The sequence below is a fragment of the Chroicocephalus ridibundus genome, chromosome 14 (genome assembly GCF_963924245.1).
Source record: "Chroicocephalus ridibundus chromosome 14, bChrRid1.1, whole genome shotgun sequence".
Classification (NCBI taxonomy): domain Eukaryota; kingdom Metazoa; phylum Chordata; class Aves; order Charadriiformes; family Laridae; genus Chroicocephalus; species Chroicocephalus ridibundus.
Genome location: NC_086297.1, coordinates 7,938,936 through 7,958,375, shown reverse-complemented (window position 1 = coordinate 7,958,375; position 19,440 = coordinate 7,938,936). Strand labels below are relative to the sequence as shown.

Sequence of the window (19,440 nt, the reverse complement as noted above, 5' to 3'; positions counted from 1 at the left end):
CGGGGCACCGGCGTCCGTCACCGGGAAGGGGGAGAATGACGCTCTCCGGCGGGGGCTCGCTCTGATTGGGCGGCGGGGGCGGGACTTCCGGCGCTGCTCGCGTCTGCTCTCGGGGACGGCGGTGGCGGTCAGTGAAGGTGAGAGCGGGGGCGGCGCGGTTGCCGCGGGGACAGGGGGGCCGGGAGGGGGGTCTTGGGGACGGGGACTGGCCGGAAGACCGGGGAGGGGGATCCAGGATTCCTGGGGCTGAGTAGGAGGGAGCAGGCCGGGGCGGGCCTGGGTGGGGGCGTGAGGCTGCGGCGGGGTTGGGCTGAGCTGAGGAGCGGTATCCCCGGTGCCCCCCTGTGTCCCGGTGCACCCCTGTACCCCTGTGTTCTCCCCCCCTCCCGGTGTCTGCCCCTTCCCGGTGTCGCGCCGTCGTTGTCCCGTCCACCCCCCCGCGTCCCGTGTGTGTCGTGTTCCCGGTGCGTGTGGTTTGTGTGTGTCCTTCCCCCCCCCGGTGTCCTGGTGCGTCGTCCGTTCCTGTCCCCGCGGTGTCCCGTTCGTTCCCACCCCCTACCCGCCCCCCCAGCCCCGTGTCCCGGTGCGTCCTTTCCCCTCCCCGCTGTGTCCCGGTGTGTCGTTGCTGCTCCCTGCCCACCCACCTGGTGTCCTCTCTCCTGGCCGCAGGGGAAGCATGGCGGGCCGCAGAGCTGCCATCAAGGCCATTGACTGGGCGGCCTTCTCCGAGAGGGTGCCCCCCAACCAGAAGGCCATGTTCAACGCCCTGAAGACCCGCAGCGACGCGCTGTCGGCCCGGTGAGTGTCTGCCCCGCTCCTGCCTGGGGTCGGTTCGGTCCCTCAGCTGAACCTTCAACTTTTGCGGTGTCAGCTTGAGGCAGTGCCGGTAACTGTGGGCCCGCAGCAATGTCCTGAGAGGCGTTAAGGCAGGTCACCTTCAAGATAGTCGGTGGCTTTTATAGGCAAATCGCCTTTACTTAATCTTCCCCATAGTAAAACAATAGCTGCAATGTAAAAAAGCTGTTCTGTGGAAGCAGTTTGCTTTGGCACATTCAAAACGTTTTGCAAGCTTTGTTATTCTGTTAAATGCTGCACAAATTCATGAGCCTTCTCAAGTGCTTCAGCATCTGCTGCTTGATGCAAACGTTGTTGGCTATTACAGCTAACGTTGCTGCTTGCCTCTAGCTCAGTACTGTGAAAACAGCCTAATCCTTTCCTACAGGGCTGCACCCGGAGATGCTGTATAGGAGTTTGAAGTGGAGCAGGGCTGCAGGCTGCACTCTTCTTGTCTGTATAGCGAGGGCTATTTCAAGGGCAGAGGGATTTGCAGAAATGTTTCGTTGCTGCTTGTTAATGATGGACCTGAAGATATTTAAACTAGACTTAGCAGGGTCTGCTGACACTCTGGAAAGTAACTGTGGTAGAGCGCAAGCGATAGCGCAGGGTTACTTCTAGCGCTGGCCGTGACTGCCGTGCTCTGTTTCTTTAGCTTGGCTGCCCTGCCAGAGAAACCCCCGACCATCGACTGGGCTCACTACAAGGCTGCTGTTGCTAAAGCTGGCATGGTGGATGAGTTCCAGAAGAAGGTCAGTATCTTTGCGGGCTGGGTATTGCTTTTCTTGGGGGTTTAAATGGGGAATGTCTTTGGTGTGAGAAGAAAACACCAGAGTTGACAGAGAAGGCTGGTTTTGGCTAGCAGATGCCCCAGCGTTGCATCATGCAGATCGGTGTCGCTGACCTCGAGGAGGTCACTTCAGTGCCATCATTCAGGAGGAAACCTGTGGCACTGTATGGTGAGAAAGTTGGTGAAAGAAAACTTGATAAATTATTTTGGCTGCAGGAGCGAACTCTCGAGTAGTTCTGCTGAAGCAAACGTTTGAACTATTTCTCTAACTCCCCGAATGGAAGGCGGCGGCAGTGGGTGTGGCTCTGCGCACTGTGAGACCTGTAAAGTTAGCGGATGCCTGCAGGGGTTGCCATCCTCTTTTTAAGCAGGAAATGAAAAGCGTGAGCGGGGACACGTGGTGTCACTGTCACTATGGAAATTGGCCTCCCAAGGCTGGGAGGACCCGCTGACCTCAGATGGGTCTGGGGACTTTGTCTTTGGGGAAATAAGTCTGTGATATGATAAGTCTTTGATACTAGACTGTCTTGCCTCCTTGCAGAGCTGTGCTTTGCTCTTTACAGAGCTGGGATGAATGTGTGTGGTATTACACGTCCTGGTGGTGGTGTGCAGTGCAGAATAGATTGCTTTAAGCTCGGAGGTGAGCAAGCTGCTCGTGAAGGACACAGTGATCAGTTTCAGAAAGCTTGTGAACTTAACATGGTTGCGAGCATATCCTAGGAAGAAAGGAAGGAATGCTTCCCTGCTGCTAGGGAAAATGATGTTGGTGTGAAGGACTATTTCAATCAAACAAACAGTATAAACAATTTTCTCTTTCGATTTACAGTTCAGTGCACTAAAGGTTCCTGAGCCAGTGGACACACAAACTGCCAAAATTGATGCCCAGGAGCAGGAAGCTGTAAGTGTGTAACCTGTTCCCTAATGCCGGGGTTGTCTCTGACTTCTGTGAGGATGGGGAGGGGTGAGAGGGAAGGGATGTTCTGTACCTGCACCTGCACAGGCTGGGCAGCCTGAGCTAGAGCCTGGCTCTGGTCTTCACACACGTCTCTGGCTTTTGTCTAAGCAAGAGGATCACTGCACGTGGAAGGGTTTGATTAGTTGGGATTTGATCAAGATTCTGCCCACTTATCTAGTGTAATGATGGTGAATGTTAATGCCAACTTAAGGCGTGGGGTTGCGGGTTTACTCTAGGTCACCATCTTTATCGTAACCGTATTCACCACATCCTCTGCTTCCCTGCAGGCAAAGAGCACTGCTGAATATGTGCAGGCTTCCAAAGCTCGTATTGCCCAGTATGAGCAACAAGTAAGTCTGGACTTTGCTTAGTGAATGTTCTCTTTAACCCAGCCTGGCTCACACCTTGTTCTTACTTGTGTGTGCTTTGCTCTTTCTTGCTGACAAGTGTCTTGTAACGTGTTTGTCTCTGCTCTCCCTTCAAGCTTCAGAAGCTCAAAAGCATGATTCCCTTCGAACAGATGACATTTGAAGACTTGCACGAAGCCTTCCCTGAAACCAAACTGGACAAGGAGAAATATCCGTTCTGGCCCCACAAACCGATTGCTGATCTGTAAACTTGTCTGAAAGCGGTTTGTCTAATGACTGTCAGACTCTATGATCTCTTAAATAAAGTACTTTCCCTCCTGTCTGTGGCTGAGATCTTAGACAAGAGGTTTTGAGGCACGTGGAACAATACACTGACTTGCAAACAGCCCACTTTTCCTCGATTTTTGTCTTTTCTACTGGTGAGCTTGTTCTTGTAGGAAGGACCAAGATCGCAGCTAGACCCGTTGATCAGACTGAGTCCTGTTTGCATCTATGCAAATAAACTCTGTTCATGTCTGTAACCAGGTGGTGCAGGGAACGTAGTTCTGCCTTTGCAGGCAGATGGTCGCTCCGGAGCTGAGCGAATAAAGCCGCCTGAGATGCTGGAGTGTGTTTAGTGGCTGAGCTGCAGTGGGAGGTGTCTCTGGTTCTACAGGCAGAGCTCTAGGGCTGTTTTCTAGGATGGTTGTGATGGTTTAGGTGCAGCCAGTTGCAAAAGGAGTTGAAGTGTTGAGTAGATGTGTTGAGATACATTTTTTTTTTTTTTAAAGTGTTTTTTTTTTTTTTTTTTTTTTTTTTTTTTTTTTTTAAAACATCCCAAGTATCAGCCCGCTAATCCCGGTGATCCTGTTCTGTCTTTCCTGGGTTTTTGAATGATGTAGATCTCACTGAAACTCACAGAAACAATAGTACAAACGCTTCAGACTTGCGTCGTTTTATTTAATTATCTGAGGTGGAATTCTTAAAACACCTTTCCCCAGAATCGAAACACCTCCATAGGAGAAGGGCCTTAACTCCTGTTTCTGATGGTCGTGTTTGTGATAAGAATTCCTGACGGATGGAATGAAGGTATCATCCCCCAATTCCACAACTGTTTTATTCAAATACTTCGCTAGCTTTAAGAACATACGTAGTTCTGATGAGCTAAAGTACAAGGCAGTAAGCATGCAGATCCCATGCCCTCTGGGTTTGGGTTTTTAATTTTATTTTATTTAGACAACCAAAAGAACTGCAGCTCTATGAATCAAGCAGGAAAAAAAATCAAGAGTGGAGGGGTCAGAAGTGATACAGTGGAGAACAACAGAATGAGCACTGTGCAGAGCTGGTCTCTAGCTGCTCCATTTTATAGAAATAATAGCAAAAAAAAACAAGGAGAGGAAGAAGTGGCTGTAGAGAAGCACCTTCTCCAGCACTGGCAGAAATGGGTCTTGCGGTTGCCAACGGAGATTGGCCGGCTGCCTCTTCTCCTGGCCCTTCCTGGGCAGGTTCAGCAGCTGGGTGCCCTCCTTGGCGAGGTGTTTCATGCCCTGGTTGTTCACGGCTGTCACCGCCAGCTCGGCGCGCACCTCTGCCAACAGCAAATAGCATGTGTTGGTGTAGGGGGGGCGGCGGGTGACGGATCCTGCCTGGGGCACTGGTTGCCCTGAGGAAACCCACCCTCGCTCCAAGGAACCAGCAGCAAAGTGCAGGTAACCCGACTTTGTTTAAGAGATTTTGGGTGGCTTTACCTGGATGGAAGCTTCTGAGAGCCTTGTCTAAGCGCAGGGATTTGTGCTGCTGGTGCAACAGGAAGAAGGTGTCCAACACAGCCATGATCATGAGCAGGAAGGTGCCCAAGAAGAAAACCACTGCAAACGATACCAAAACAAAGCAAGTCCTTGATGATCGTCATCGTTTTCTTGAATGTAATCCCATCTGCGTTTGGTTGCTGGGTGGGGAAGGGGGGAAATTTCTAACTCCAGCAAGCTGATAAAGCCCGGCTCTTCCTGACTTCAGGAACATGTCCCTAAACACACAAAGCCCTTCCTTAGGGTTGGTACCTGTGTAAAAAATCAGTTAGTTTTTATTCAACAAAGATGGGTACCTATTACGGGTGGTTTGTTGGAGGAAGTTGGGAGGATGTTGTTGAGAATCACGGCTAACATGGAGCTGCCGAGGATGATGGCAATCTGGAAACTGACTTTCTCCTCGAGAGAGCTGGGTCCAAACAACACAGCCATATCCAGCAGGTACAGGGCGCACGTTGGGAGGATCAGGTTCAAAATGTACAGAGTGGGTCGTCTCTCAATGGAAATCTGTTGAAGAAGATGGACAAAATTCAGGTGAGCAGAAGGTAAGTTACTGTTTTGGGCAAATGCTTGTCCCCCGATGTAGAAAATTATCATGTTTCATACTTTTTTTTTTTTTGTGGTGGCAAATCGGTGCAATATAATACGAAAATACTGCCGTACCGTGTAGGTGACCACGGAAAATTGATCATGATCCAGCTGTTCCATGTATTCAGTGATGCTCAGGTTGGTGAACTTCCACTCTCCATCAGTTAGGAAGTAACTCTGGCTGTCCTTCATCATCTCAGCTGGTGACCGTCTGGTCTTCATGACAAGGTCACTTACTGCTTGGGCAGGAGGCAGAGGAGGAGGGAAGTTGGAGAATTCAGGTATTTATTAGAGGTCAGTTATTTCCTCTCCTTTGCCCTCCCAACCAAGGGTGCGTGCAGGTGGGGAAACGCAATGTTTCCCACGCTGCTGGGGTTTCTTAGCCCGTTAGGGAGAAATTAAAAGGGGGTCAGGTGAAGGGACTGGGCTGGACCTCCGGGAATGTGGATCAGAGAGGAAACCTCCGGTGAATTAGGACAGTTGTCCTTTGTGGATGGGAGCTGGAGGGTTTTGTGTCATCTCTGATTATTTTTCAACCCTTCCTGTTGGGATGAACTCTGACTGCAGTTTATATCCCTGAAACTGCCCTTAATTTCCTCTCGTTTCTATGGCCTTCAGGTATGCCTAAAGATCAGTCCCGCAAAATTGTACGTGAACAAGTAGCCTTGTTGCAGGAAGCCTCCAAGTCTCTTGGCTTGTAGAGGACAGTCCCCAGGGGGGGACTCGCCACAGAACATCCAGATGCTTCCAGAGATGTTGCTGGGAAACGTGCCAAAACAGAACGACAGTGTTTTAGTGCATTTTCCCTGGCGTTATGTGACCTCAACCCCGCTAATCCAGCGTGAGCGTGTGGTGCAGCTAAGGGAGCCCGGGAGTTAGCCAAGGGTCCATCTCATCTATTCCTCCTCCTGCAAGTTTAGCCCAGCTGTGGTAAAACTCAGCCTGCCGCTGTACCTGGGTAGAGGAACGAAGCTATGCTCAAGTTGCACGTCTGGGTGTCAAAGGGAAACTTGAGGATCATCAAGCTGCACGTTAAGGTCACCTGGAAGGGCTGGGTGGAGTTGAAGCTGCCGTCGTGCGTGACCATCATATAATCCAAGTTCGAGTTTTGTCCGTTCACTCTGGGGGAAGCAAAAGCGGAGAGCGACCGAGCTCCCAGGCGCTGTGGTGCTCCTCAGCCCCACAACGGCCTGGGCTGTGAGTGTCCTCTGGGGGGGGGGACCCTGCGCCGTCACCCACCCTGGGGATGTAGCAGGGAGGAGAGGAAACCTGGGGCTTGAAGAAGGGCTGGTGGGTGCCTCTGGACTAAGGTTTGTAGTAGCTCTGCACCTCCTAAGGGAACTCCTGCCTCTCTCCCCGCTGCTTCCCACCCCGGCTGGGGCAGGGGCTTGTTGCTGGCTCCACCGTGGCACAGAGCTGCCTCCCCCTCCGCCCCCCCCAGCCCAAGAGCCGGCGGTGGTGCCTGTCGCTCTGTCAGACCCACGGGGATCTGTCCTGCATCTGACAACCAGCCGCTGAGGGTCATTTCATCCCACGACATCGCTGGTCTCTGCCGCTCCCTCAGCTTTCAGTACAGCCCAGGTGGGACGTTTCTGGAGATGTTTCAGCATTACAGAGCCACAAAGTGCTTTGGATAAGCTGTGGTCGCCATTAATCTAAATTATGAGGTTCTTGGTCACAGGGAGCTCATGGGAATGGCTTTTAACTGCAGGAGTTTATTCCATTTCCCACAACAACACCAACAGTTTGCATCCATCGTACTTCTCTTAAGCCAGTGGATAAGAATGAAAGGGGAACCTACCGCTCTAAAATGAAGATGGGGGGAGACCAATACGTGCTCGTGGGCAGAATGATTTTGGAAATGTTACAGAAATCCTGCGGGTCCCAGGTTGCAAAAGTGTTTTTCCACTCCTGGGAAAAGAAGTTGCGGGAGAGAAATGAATGCCAGGCTCGGTCCCAGCCATCGTGCTGGGCATCACAGGAGAGAAACGCTCTCGAGGGACCTACCAGGCTCAACACGAAGTAAAAAGTGACCGTCTGGAGCTTTTCAATCTGGAGAGAGAAAAAAGGGAAGGTATTTAGCTGATTTTCTGAGGTCCGTCCAATGCAGAGCCCAGCAGCTCTGCCCTGTGGCTCTCGCAGCGGACGGCAGAGGTTGCAGAAACTCAGGAGGAGAGCTCACGGATCTCGGTCCTACGGCTGAAAAGTGGGAGCATACTGTCCAATGGTTTAAAAAAAAAATAATAGATTATTGTCAACATTTACATGCCAGCGCCCTGCCAATGTGCGTTGCTGAGCTCCGGCGCTGCGCAGGGGTGTTTTTAGAGCCCGCTATAAAGTGGGCTGTTTGTCTGAACCTGCCTCTGAACTTTTTTCCTGGAAGTAGGTGGGAGAAAATTCTCCAGATCTTCCAAAAATGCTTTCAAACAGCAGAAAGCTGAAGAAGTGGAAGGGGCTGGTTCTCATCCCCGCGGCCTTGCTGGCCCAGCCCTGCCTGGCAGAAGACTCAGACCCCCATCTAACCGTAACAGTTTTCTGTTATAAGGACTCGACAGGGGTTTTGGGTCCTTACCACAGAGAGAATGGCCACCAGCATAAAATCCATCTTCACTTCCAGAGGCTCCTTCAGGTTCTTCTTGGGCAGTATGTGTGCGTGCAGCTTGCTGTGAGAGGAGACGTTCAGGTATTCGACAACATCGTAGTAGGTGCAGACGTACCTTGGAGCAGCCCCTGCTAGAAAATGTAATCCACCGGAATTAGAAAAGGTGGATCTCAACCCGCGCGAGAGAGATGTACCAAAAAGAGAAAGCGTATGGAGCGGTGGATACGAAAAACACCCTTGACGCGGGCGAATCCCTTCTCGGATGGATGAGAACAGAATTCCTCAAAGCTCTTCTATTCCTCTTGGACTTACCTGTCCCCAGAGCAAAGGTGAGGATGGCTATAAACGCTCGCTGCATTGTCTCCTGCTTCCAACCAAGGAGGCAAATGGTACCGTGTGTCTTATGAACAGTTCCAGGACACGTCATTTGTTATGCAGAAGTTGATTTGATATTTATTAATGTGGGATGGATATTTTGTAAACAGAAGCTAGACTTTTTATGTATTTATTTGCATTGGAAGGAAGAATTTGCTAATGGTTTGATGCACTCAGCTGGCTCCTGGGAGCAGCCTTTAGTTGTGGTAAAGGGAAAAATAAGGTCATTAAAAAAAAAATCCAACAATTTGAGGGAGAGTAAAAGAAAGGGCCTGTCTCCACAAAGAAAAGGCAAGGAGCCAGAGCCACTCAGAAACAAATCTTGTCGCATTTAACAGGGCTGAGAGTCTGCTGCAACCCCACTAAAATGGAATAGGAATTACTGCTTGTGCGAGGCGAGGGGGGCCAGGGGAGCGGAGGAGACGCTGCTCGCCTTCGGGCCTGCTCCTGCTCCTCGCCCGGGCTGCGGGCGTTTGTGCGTCCTCATTTCCCAAAGCACTGAGCTTTTTGCGCATTTTCTGTTTCTGCCTCCTTGCTGATCTCAAGGTTCTTCGCCAAGTCCTCGCAGTTACGATGAAAGGCTCAGAGACTTTGGTTCCTACTTCTCCATCTCTTTCCCTCAGCCGCCCTCTTCTCCATCGCCACCTAGTTTTTCTGCTGTGATTGCGGCGATCGTGGCTGTAAAGTAGGTGTTTTCACCAATTCAGACACTGGAGTCTTCTCAAAGGGCCGTTTTCCCAAGCATTAGAAGAGAAATTCGTCCCGCGTCGCTCAGCCCGGGACATGCAGCCATGCAGCACCCTGCTTCCGCCTGTCCCCCGCGCAGCCCCCGGCCCCTGCAGGTCTGTCCCCCCGCTCCGGCGGTGGCAGCCGCAGGTCCCGCGGTGGGGGGTCCCCTCCCAGCACCGCCCGGAGACCCCGGTGCCACCAGGGGCGGGGGTGGGCGCGATGCTGGGGGTTGGGAGCATCGCTGGGGGGGGCTGCTGCACCGGTGACCGCGTGGCCTAATGGATAAGGCGTCTGACTTCGGATCAGAAGATTGAGGGTTCGAGTCCCTTCGTGGTCGGATCTTTTCCGCCCCAAATTTTAAACCCGTTTCCGGTTTTTCCCGTCTCTCTTCGCGTCTCTCCCCCTCGGTCCGGGTCCCCGTTCCCGGTGCAGCCCGGTCCGCTCCCACCCCCCGGCTCGGCGGCCCAGGGGCCGGTCCCACTCGCGTCTGGCGGCGCGGGGTCGGGCCCGTTCCCACGGGCCGGGGCGCGCGCTTTGCGCAGCCCCAGTGGCCTAATGGATAAGGCACTGGCCTCCTAAGCCAGGGATTGTGGGTTCGAGTCCCATCTGGGGTGAGCCTCCCCAAGTTTTGGTGATGCCAGCCCCGTTTTCCCGCTCTTTCTCCTCTATTTTACTGCCACCCCGACCGCGCAGCGCTGCCGGGCCGCCGCCTCCTCCTGCTGCCTGGCGGGCACCAGCTTTGGCTGCTTGGTGGGAAGACATTCCCCAACATCAGTCGCAGATGTCAATTTAGGAGGTTGACGCACCTGGAGAACCCAGAAGTGGGAATAAACAGGCGCTGGTGAGTGTGTGCTGGTGGGCGCAGCCGCTGGAGACAGAGCTTGCTGGGGGGGACTGAAGAGGGAGGTTGGGGTGGGCTGTGGTGGGCCTTTCGGGGCAGTGAGATCTCGCTGTGCCAACATCTGCTGTACATGGTGCTCTTGGGTCCTGGCTTGAGCCACACGGAACTAATTTCTCTTCTAATGCTTGGGAAAACGGCACTTTGAGAAGACTCCAGTGTCTGAATTGGTGAAAATACCTACTTTACAGCCAGCTCTGGTGTGCGGGTTTCAAGGTCTCGGTGTTTCCGAGCTCCCCAGGTGTGGGGACGAGGAGGAGCGAGACGCAGACACTTGACCCAAGCTGCCAACGGGGTTATTTCATACCATGAACAGCACATTCAATAGAAATTAGAAAGTTTGCTGAGGAGTTCTCTCTCTCCCTTGATGGCTGCGACCCTGAGAACTCCTTGCCCCAGTGCCGGAGCCCCGAGCCCGTCCCTTCCTCCCGAAGCCGCAGCGCTCGCAGTGTCCCACATTGGCTGTCCCTGCGGGGAGCGCACGGCTTCTGCTGGGGGAATGGGCTGGGTGTGATCCTTGTCGATTTTATACTGGTATCGGGATCAATACTGGTTCTTTAGTGTTATTAAGGTTAAGTATTTAGTCTTATTCTATTACATCTGTTTATATTTCAACTCTCGGGTTTCCTTGTTTTTTCTCCAATTCCCCTTCCCGGGTGGGGAGGGGTCATTGAGTGAGAGAATAATTGTCTAAAGGACAACAAATTGTTGTGGGTTCCTCAGACCATAACATCTTGGACCGATGCGGTTCTCTGCTCCCGGCCAGCCGTCACGGTTTAGTTCTCATGAAATCGGGAAGCAAAGAGGAGCAGCTACAAACTGCCCCAGGCTTCGGTGCAAAGGCGGATGCTGAATCCGGCCGGTCGTGTGTCCCCCATTCCCAGTGCTCAGGTGAGGCTGTTACTGAGGGAATGACAACCAGCTTTTCCCTTGGGACCTGTTAATGGAATGATGGGTTTTGGAGGGGTGTTAATGAAAGGATGGCTCTGGCTGGGGCGCATCTTTCCAGGTGTCCCAGAAGGTGCACAAGCAGAGCAGGTAAAGCTGTTTATTTAGCCGTATGTGGGCAGAGCTGGGGCTGTGCTGGGTCAGGGCCGAGCAGGGAATTTCAGCTGCATTTTCATCCCCTCTGGCTGCTCCCGGTATCATCAGCTGCATCTGACCCCCAACAAAAAGCCGATTGATACTGGGGGATGATTACCTTGCAGGTGTCATGCAGACCTCTTCTCGGAGCAGGCCAGGCTGTAACGGGAAGAAAGCTTTATTCCTCTGCCAGAAACCGCATCTCCGCGAGGGGCTGGTCGCTGGGGTCGCGCAGTTTGGCTGTGCTGCCCTGGGGCCAGAGTCCTCCACGTAAGTGCCTTCGGGATGGTGCCCTCTCAGGTTTAGTTGCATTAAAAAGCTGCTTGGAGGGTCTTTTTGCTACGGAGTTAATGGCTTTTAAAAGGCAGCTGCGGTCAGGGTGATATCACGCTAGTAAAACCTAAAGTGAAGTTTCTTTCTAAGTAATTTTTCTCTGTTAGATGCGGGAGGAAATGACTCTGCTGCCTGGAAAACAGCAAACCTGCCGAAGCCCTGGGTGCTGGACTGCTGGCAGCCCCCGGCAGCCGAGCTGCAGGTCCCTGCGCCGCTCAGCAAACCCTGCCAGCGCTGGGGGCCGGGGAAGGGGCTCGAGGGGTGCCCCCAGGCTGGTAGTACCTGGGACCAGCTGACTTCCACCTCGTTGGGTGACCGGCTTCAGGGCTGTGGTTGAAAGCGTGGCCAGAGCACATTTTTTGCATCCCTCTCACAAGTTTGGAGAGCTTTTGGGTGGCTTTTGGGGGTGTTTGATCACTTGGCTTCTTTTGGGTGGCGTTTTCTTTGCATCTTCTGGAGATGCTGTACCCGCAGCCCCGCTGGGATGCCCGGCTGGGATGCCCTCCTGGCAGCATGGTGACGGGCCTGGGTTGGTTCCCTGCCTGGTGAGAGGGACTTCCATTGGTGATGGCCTTGCTCGGGTGGCACCGGGTTGTGTCCCTGCTGTTTCTCTTTGGTTCCTGACTGTTTCTGCAGTCAGGCACTGGACCCATTTGGACATGGCATCCTCACTGCACATCTGGCACAGTGCTGCTCACCTGCACCCCCCACCCCAACCCCTCCATCACACCAGTCTCTCCCCATCCGACACCGCTGGGATTTGCACCCTAAACCCTCCCATGCCCCGATTGCCTCAGTGAGACCTCAGGGGGGATGGAGCTGGGGCAGCTGCTGCCTGCCCTGGTCTGACGCCGGCTCCTGCCACCCGCTGCACCCCCCCCAGAGCAGCCCTTTCTCTCTAGCACGTCCCTGCTCAGCTTTCGTTTGATGGACACACTGGAAAAGACGCACTGGTTGAAGCTGAGCCGAACATACCCCAAGAATCAACACGTCCCCAAAACCTCCCGTGGCTGCGGAAGAGGTTAAAATCCCTTCCCTGCCCTGTGACCGGCTTTGGGAAACTCTTTTTTAGGTTTCGATGAGAAATGCGGGTTTTGAGGAGAAGTCAAGCTGCAGTGGGAGGAGAACACAGGTGTTATTGATAATGAACAGAAGCTTAACGAGGCCTGTGGTGTTTCTTGTTGTGTCACACTATTATCCTATAGTGGTGCTACGTTACACCAGGTGCCTGTCACCAGCGGCTCATTGACACTGTGATCATCACACTGGATGCTGTCATGGGAAAGGAAGAGTTGTCTCCAGTGTCCTGGCTGTCCCTGTGCTGCTTCCTGCCCCAACAGTGCCTGACCCTGGCAGTCAAACACTCCTTCCCTCCTGCTTAAGGCTCCTACACAGCCTTGGCTGGGTGTGACAGTCTTGGCTTTGCCTTTCTGTGGGGCTGTGGCAGGGAATCATAGAATCATGGCATGGTTTGGGTTGGAAGGGACCTTAAAGACCATCCAGTGCCACCCCCTGCCCTGGGCAGGGACACCTGCCACCAGCCCAGGTTGCTCCAAGCCCCGTCCAGCCTGGCCTTGAACCCCTCCAGGGATGGGGCAGCCACAGCTTCTCTGGGCAACCTGGGCCAGGGGCTCACCACCCTCACAGGAGAGAATTTCTTCCTGATATCCAATCTAAATCTCCCCTCTTTCAGTTTGAAGCCATTACCCCTTGTCCTACCACTCCATGCCCTTGTAAAAAGTCCCTCTCCAGCTTTCCTGTAGGCCCCATTTAGGTACTTGAAGGTCACAATTAGGTCTCCCTGGAGTCTTCTCTCCTCCAGGCTGAAGAACCGCAACTCTCTCAGCTGGGAAGGCCTGGACTCGCGTACCCCCGGCAGCCGGAGGGTGAGGGTGACCCCAGCTGCTCTGTGTCGGGGGGTGGGTTGTGGATGTCACCTGGGTGGCGTCTGCTCTTTGCGTTTCGGGTTGCGTTCCTGTTCTGAGCTGCTGCTCGAGTGGTGGAGCTGGCAGGAGGAGGGGAATGTCGTTGCTCCAGCCCCCAGGATTCCTGCACGGCACAGTCTCCATCAGCACCCAGGGGGTAAACTGAGGCTGGGGGGGGTCTATGGTGACCTAGTGGCACACGGGGTGCCATGGCGGGGAGGGACCCCCCTCCTGCTCACCCCCGTTGCCAGCGTCGGGCTGGGAGGAGCAGCAGCGATCCCAAGAGAGATGGGAATGTGGGCGATGCACGGGGGGTGTCAGGGACCCCCCCCCCCGCTCTCTGTCACTGTCCCTAAATCACAGTTATGGGGGACCACGTGGCCTAATGGATAAGGCGTCTGACTTCGGATCAGAAGATTGAGGGTTCGAGTCCCTTCGTGGTTGTTTTAAAACCACGAGGGAGCCTCGAGTCGTTTAATTTCCTGCCCCGATGCTGGGGGGGGGGCGGGGGGGTGGGAGGGCGACCGACACCATCCGACGCGGCAAAGACTGTGCTGGGGGCAGCTTCGGGGTGGGATCTGCCCCGTAAATCCCCGGGGACATCGCACCCGGGGCCGTTCGTGCCCCTGGGGCCCTGCCTCCAGGGGGGTGGGGGCGGGCGGGGGCTGAGCCCCAGCTGGGGCCGTTTACGGGAGGGATAAAAGGGCGGGGGCGGCTCGTTTTAGGGCTTTTCACCGCATCGGGGAGCGCCCGGTGAGTTACCGCGGGGTTGGGGGGAAGGTGCAGGGGTTCGTGTGTGCGGGAGGGGGTGTCCCTGCCTTCCCCCCCTCCCTGCGGGGTGCTGCTGCAAGCAGCCGGGGGGGGTAAAAAAAAAAAAAAAGCGGTTGCTGCCCCAGGTGGGACTCGAACCTTCAGTTCTTTGCTTAGAAGGCTAGTGCTTTGGCCATTAGGCCACGTAAAGGGGCCGTGCTCCCCCACCTCTGGCCCGCGCCCCCCCGCGCTGTGTCCGTGGGGTCCGGAGCGAACGGCCCCCGGTTCGTTGTCCCGGGAACTGCCGGTTTTACGGGGCGGTGGAGGGAAGGGAGCTGCGGGGCTCGGGGGGACGACGACGACGGTGTCACCTCTTACTCTGGGGGACATTCAAAACTCCCCGTGGGCTGCGGAGGACCCCCCCATCCCGCACTACGGGGCTGTGGTGCCCTCCGGCCATCAGAGAGTTAAGTTACGGCACCAAAAAACTATTCATAGGTGGCCCCAGTGGCCTAATGGATAAGGCACTGGCCTCCTAAGCCAGGGATTGTGGGTTCGAGTCCCATCTGGGGTGACTCTTTTCTGCTCCGCCTTCTCCCGTTCATGGTGGGGCTCCCCGCCGTGATGAGGGGCCGGTCCCGCCCGGGCACCCCCGTCCCCGGGAGCCTGACGCGCGTTGGGGTCAGCACACCAATCCCCGAAGGGCTTTTTGCTCCCTGAAGTGCCCATCTCCTCCCAACCCTGGTGTCTCCAAGGCTTGAAGCAAATTTTTGCAAATCTGCCTGTAAAAAGTGGGGAGGGAAGAGCTCAGCAGCGGGTGGTGCGTGGTGGTGGTCTCCTGGTCACGGAGTCTCACCTGAGGCTGCTGCTGTCTCAACCGCTGTTCCTGGGATGGCTGTCAGTGTCGGAAGTACACCTGAAGCAGCGACACCCCCCGCTTTGCTTGTGATGGCCAGGGCACAGCCCGGAGCCGGACACCTTTTTCTGTGGGATGGGGGGCTGGTAGCCACCCCCCTCCCAGGCAGGGAAGCTTTAGGCAGTTTTTAGTTTATTTTTGCTCCCCTGGCACAAAGGTGGAGGCAGGGACGATGCCTCAGTGTGCCCCTGCACCCCCCCCCCCCCCCCCAGGCAGCTCATTTTGGGAAGGACGTGGGATTTGAGTTCTCTGCTTTTTGCAGGTGTAAATGCTGGATTGGGTAAAGGCAGAGCTCAAAAGTCCCCCCTTCCAAAGGGCACCAGCCGCAGGAGAAGTGGGAGCATCCAGAGCCCCACACGCCTCTCTGGGCCCCAGTACAGCTCCGGGGGTGCCCGGAGAGCACTTTCCCCCTTACTTAGCGTTTTGCCTAAAACAGGACCAACCTCTCCTCACCCCAGGTGGGACTCGAACCCACAATCCCTGACTTAGAAGGCCAGTGCCTTATCCATTAGGCCACTGGGGCCCTATGAAAAGGTAAAAAAAGTGTAATTTCCCGATCTTTGAGACCTCTCTGCAGTGAACCGTGGAGAAATCCACCGTATTACGGCACAGAAATTCGTTCTGTTTAATCAGGGTCCACTGAGGAGCGGCTCCTGAAGCCCGTAAGACTCAGCTGAGGGTTTTTGGTTCCGTGTCGAGGGCCAGACCTTCCCCCCCGGTACTTACAGCGCGGTTTCAGAACAGAGAACAACCGCCTCCTGCCAAATTCCTGCCGCGGCTTTAGGTTAATTTAACAAAATGACACGCGCTTTTTTTTTTGCTTAGGAAAAAAATAAACTAAAATTTGAGAAAACCATTTGCTTGAAATGGTGAATACTCCGTTTGCTACTTAAATACGCAATTAGGCTGCTTTTACTATTCCCTTTCTTTTTCCCCCCCAAATCTACTGCTGCTTGAGTTCAGCAGCAGAGGGTGCTCTCAGGGAGCAGAGGGCTGCATGAAGGGGACAAAGAATAAATAAATAAGAAGTAGCTGACAAAAGTCTGAATTTTTAGTTTCTCTCAAACATGAACAGTCATTTTTTTTTCTGCAAAACGACTGACAGGCAGTCACAGCACATCATTAGGCTCAAAAGGAGATGTTAAATATTTTTATTTACACTTTTAGAGCATTTTTATTCAATATGGCTCATGAGTTTAGCATCATCTACAGCTGCCAATGCCATTTCTTTAAAAAGACGGGTATGCCAAGGACTTTGATCTCTGCTGTCGTCAGTCAAAGTCTGCCTTCCTGCTCTGTTTTATATTTGAGTGTATCTTTTTCTGTCGTAGTCGCTCACGATTCATTTTTTCCACCCTAAAACAAAATGAAAAGATCCTTTAGTGTACAAGGAAAAGATTTAAATAGTCAACTTTGAGCACAGTTATAATGGAGATTCAACGAGCTGACAAATGTCCACAGAGAATAAAACCAGTCCTTGTTCTTGGGATGCTACCCAGGAAAGCAGTGAAGCTCTAACGGACCAGTGATTTATTTCTTTTAAAAAAAGGAAATCCAAATGAGTATGAAGACGATTTTTTTTAAAGAGGCTGCAAACTAAATCATGAAACATAATCTGAATCCACCTCAAATAAAGGCCATTTCAATGAAGATACCTCTCTATGAGTTTCTGCGTCGTCTCCTTGGACACCACCTTGGGCGTCTCGGTAGCCTCCGTGACCATGGTTCTGATTTTTTCTAGACAAATCGCCAGGTTCCTCATTTGGTAGCGACTCTCTTCGGAGTTCACAATCAGCTCCCCAGCTCGGTTTATCTTATTCCTGTGCTGAAGAGGGATAAAACGTGATGTGATCGCCGAAACCTCGTGAGATTCCTCATGTCCTGGCTGGAAGGGTGACATTTACAGCGTGGCTGGAAGGGGGAGGGTAGTTACCATCGATGCCATTTTTTGTCTTGTAGCTTCTGGAATCCAGTCTGCTGACGCCAGGTGGAACCGAACCTCTGCCTTGGTATTCACTGGGAGGAAAAACAGCATCTTTTTTTCAATGTAATGGCTCATCTTCCTAAGTTTTACGAGGTAATTTAGTCTGTTTACTGCTGTTGTCCTCTTTGAACACAGGATGATTCCAGTACTAATTTCCTGAAAGATCACAATTTTTTTTCTTGCCATGTTTGTACATACCACTCTACGAGATAAACTCCAAATTTTTTTTGGAGACTCTGTCACGGTATTTGCCTTTCTAGACACTACAAGACTTGCTGCTATTGCCAGTCATTAACCACCTTATTTTTAATTTTAACTACCTTATTTTTTTCTGCAATGGCAGAACAGGAAATGGTTTTAGTTTATTTGAATGAAGCTGAGAATTTATTGCACTGTGAAGTCTCAGACTCCAGTTGGCTTGTTGTATGTTGGATTAATGAGAACAGATAGGCGGAAGCGGTGTTTCCTGTGACACACGTAGCAGCAACAATCCCAGTGAGAGTGTTTCTAGGAGAAATCAATACGGTACCACTGCTTTCGAGCACTGTGAAGACTTAGAAGTTCTGTTAAAACGCAGGGTCACGGTAATGAAAAATAAACATTGGGCAGCACAGATGTGCTCTTGAATTTCAAACTCCCGGTATTTCACCACAAAGTATAAAGAGTCAACTTAAAGATTAGTGTTTTTCCTTCAAGGTCTCTCCTCACCTTTATTGACGTGCTGTCCCCCGGGGCCGCTGCTCCGGCAGTAGGACACGGTCAGGCGCGCTGGAAGAGAAGATCGGCAGCGTGCTGACCCGGAGACGCGGCCCCGGATGGGCCTGCAGTGAACGGGGATGATCCGGGCTGCAGCACGCTGCCTCGAAGGATGCCTGTGACCCAGCGCTGCTTTTGCTCTGGGTGTAGCTCCGTGTGCTGAGGATGGGCTCTGCAGCCCGGAGCCTGACCCACCTCCAGGTATATGGGGTCTATGGGGCACCACAGGGGGATGTGGGAGGTCTAGGGGGGTTTATGTGGTCGATGTGGGGGGTCTGGGGGGGCATCATGGGGGGATGTGGGAGGTCTGGAGGGGTGTCTACGGGATCTGGGGGGCCCCATGGGGGGAAGATGTGGGAAGTCTGAGGGGGCTTATGGGGTTTGAGAGGCACAGTGGGGAGGATATGGGAGGTGTACGGGGGTTTATGGAGTCTATGGGGGGGATGTGGGAGTTCCGGGTAGGGGTTTATGGAGTCTGGGGGTCACCATGGGGAGGGATGTGGGAAGGTCTGGGGGGGTTTATGGGGGTTGGGGGGTGATGTGGGAAGCCTGGGCCGGGTATATGGGGTCTGTGGGGGGGATGTGGGAGGTCTGGGGGGGGTATATGTGGTCTGTGGGAGGCAGGACGAGCCAGGCACCGGGGCCCAGGAGCATTTCGGGGGGAGCCCGACTCACCCAGGGGGATGTCGAGGGCGGCCGGCTGCGTCTCCTCCTGGAAAACACGGCGGGGTACCCGCGGTTGGCGCTGGGGCGAGGTGGGGCCGCCCGACGGGGCTTCGGTCCCGGCCCCGATCGCCGCCGGGGGGACGGTCCCGTCCCGGTGGCTGCCTGGCCCCGCCCACGCCCCTCCCGCCAAGCCACGCCCCTCCCGCCAAGCCACGCCCCTCCCACTAAGCCACGCCCACACCCTCATCCAATTGTGCTAAGCTACGCCCACCCGCGATAGCCCCGCCCCTTGTGATCAGCGCCGCCCAATCACAATATCAGCCCCTTGCGCTAAGCCCCGCCCACCCGCAATACCGCTACTCATTAACCACGCCCGCCCGCTGTCACTCAAATGGTAAGCCCCGCCCCTCAGTCTTCCTGCCCCGTTCCCCCCCCTGCCCCGCCCCCGCTCACCGGGGCGCTGGCGGTGCCGGCCTTGTCCTCGTCCCGCCGCGGCGGGTACAGCTTGTCCAGGCTGTAGGCGCTCCGGTACTCGGTCCCTGCGGCGGCCCGCTGCGAGAACGGGGCGGCGAGAAGCCCCAGCCGCGGCCGGCATAGACGCCGCAGCGTGTACGCCGCCATGTTGGCTCCCGCCGTGCGCCTCCGCCACGGCGTCCCCCACGGAAACGGCGCCCGGGCCCCGCGTTCCGGGGCGGGGCCTGCGGGGTGGGGGGGGCGTGGGTGGGGGGGATACGTGGGGTATGCGGGGTGTACGTGTGGTGTGTGGGGATGCGTGGGATCTATGGGGTGTGTATGTGGGGTCTGTGGAGCACCGTGGGGGGGCTGTAGGAGGTCTGTGGGGCACCTTGGGGGGGATGTGGGAGGTCTGGGAGGATTTTATGGGGTCTGTGGGGCACCTTGGGGGGATGTGGGAGGTCCAGGGGGGGTTATGGGGTCTGTAGGGCACCATGGGGGGATGTGGGAGGTCCAGGGGGGGTTATGGGGTCTGTAGGGCACCATGGGGGGATGTGGGAGGTCTGTGGGGCAATGTGGGGGGGTCTTGGGGGGGTTTGTGGGGGTTTACAGGGTCTGTGGTGTTTTGAGTCGGGGATGCGGGGTATC

The 19,440-nt window shown here is 54.5% G+C and overlaps 3 protein-coding genes, 1 long non-coding RNA gene and 5 other non-coding genes across 9 annotated transcripts; 6 read left to right on the top strand and 3 right to left on the bottom strand.

The window, feature by feature from the left end:
• Positions 1-7: 7 nt before the first annotated feature.
• Positions 8-3,267, top strand: ATP5PD (ATP synthase peripheral stalk subunit d). The gene is made up of 6 exons (XM_063352048.1): positions 8-137; positions 670-798; positions 1,490-1,586; positions 2,451-2,522; positions 2,867-2,929; positions 3,064-3,267. The coding sequence occupies exons 2-6, from the start codon at positions 677-679 to the stop codon at positions 3,193-3,195; spliced, it is 486 nt and encodes a 161-aa protein (XP_063208118.1). The 5' UTR covers positions 8-137; positions 670-676; the 3' UTR covers positions 3,196-3,267.
• Positions 3,268-4,275: 1,008 nt separating this feature from the next.
• Positions 4,276-8,282, bottom strand: LOC134523512 (5-hydroxytryptamine receptor 3A-like). The gene is made up of 9 exons (XM_063352480.1): positions 8,237-8,282; positions 7,895-8,055; positions 7,330-7,374; positions 7,124-7,233; positions 6,277-6,443; positions 5,398-5,558; positions 5,031-5,241; positions 4,675-4,794; positions 4,276-4,514 (listed from the first exon to the last, which is right to left on the bottom strand). The coding sequence occupies exons 1-9, from the start codon at positions 8,280-8,282 to the stop codon at positions 4,276-4,278; spliced, it is 1,260 nt and encodes a 419-aa protein (XP_063208550.1).
• A 1,010-nt stretch (positions 8,283-9,292) lies between these two features.
• On the top strand, positions 9,293-9,365 carry TRNAR-UCG (transfer RNA arginine (anticodon UCG)). Its single transcript has one exon. It is a non-coding gene; the product is annotated as a tRNA-Arg (tRNA).
• A 67-nt stretch (positions 9,366-9,432) lies between these two features.
• LOC134523396 (uncharacterized) lies at positions 9,433-12,583 on the top strand. Its single transcript, XR_010073315.1, has 3 exons — positions 9,433-9,869; positions 10,650-10,817; positions 11,135-12,583. It is a non-coding gene; the product is annotated as an uncharacterized LOC134523396 (long non-coding RNA).
• TRNAR-CCU (transfer RNA arginine (anticodon CCU)) lies at positions 9,570-9,642 on the top strand. The gene has a single exon. It is a non-coding gene; the product is annotated as a tRNA-Arg (tRNA).
• A 1,055-nt stretch (positions 12,584-13,638) lies between the features above and the next one.
• On the top strand, positions 13,639-13,711 carry TRNAR-UCG (transfer RNA arginine (anticodon UCG)). The gene has a single exon. It is a non-coding gene; the product is annotated as a tRNA-Arg (tRNA).
• Positions 13,712-14,518: 807 nt separating this feature from the next.
• Positions 14,519-14,591, top strand: TRNAR-CCU (transfer RNA arginine (anticodon CCU)). Its single transcript has one exon. It is a non-coding gene; the product is annotated as a tRNA-Arg (tRNA).
• A 792-nt stretch (positions 14,592-15,383) lies between these two features.
• Positions 15,384-15,456, bottom strand: TRNAR-UCU (transfer RNA arginine (anticodon UCU)). Its single transcript has one exon. It is a non-coding gene; the product is annotated as a tRNA-Arg (tRNA).
• A 611-nt stretch (positions 15,457-16,067) lies between these two features.
• Positions 16,068-19,018, bottom strand: MRPL58 (mitochondrial ribosomal protein L58). The gene is made up of 6 exons (XM_063352049.1): positions 18,793-19,018; positions 18,349-18,385; positions 17,626-17,685; positions 16,867-16,949; positions 16,589-16,758; positions 16,068-16,289 (listed from the first exon to the last, which is right to left on the bottom strand). Exons 1-6 carry the CDS (start codon positions 18,958-18,960, stop codon positions 16,205-16,207), a joined length of 603 nt encoding a protein of 200 aa, XP_063208119.1. The 5' UTR covers positions 18,961-19,018; the 3' UTR covers positions 16,068-16,204.
• Between the last annotated feature and the right edge of the window lie 422 nt (positions 19,019-19,440).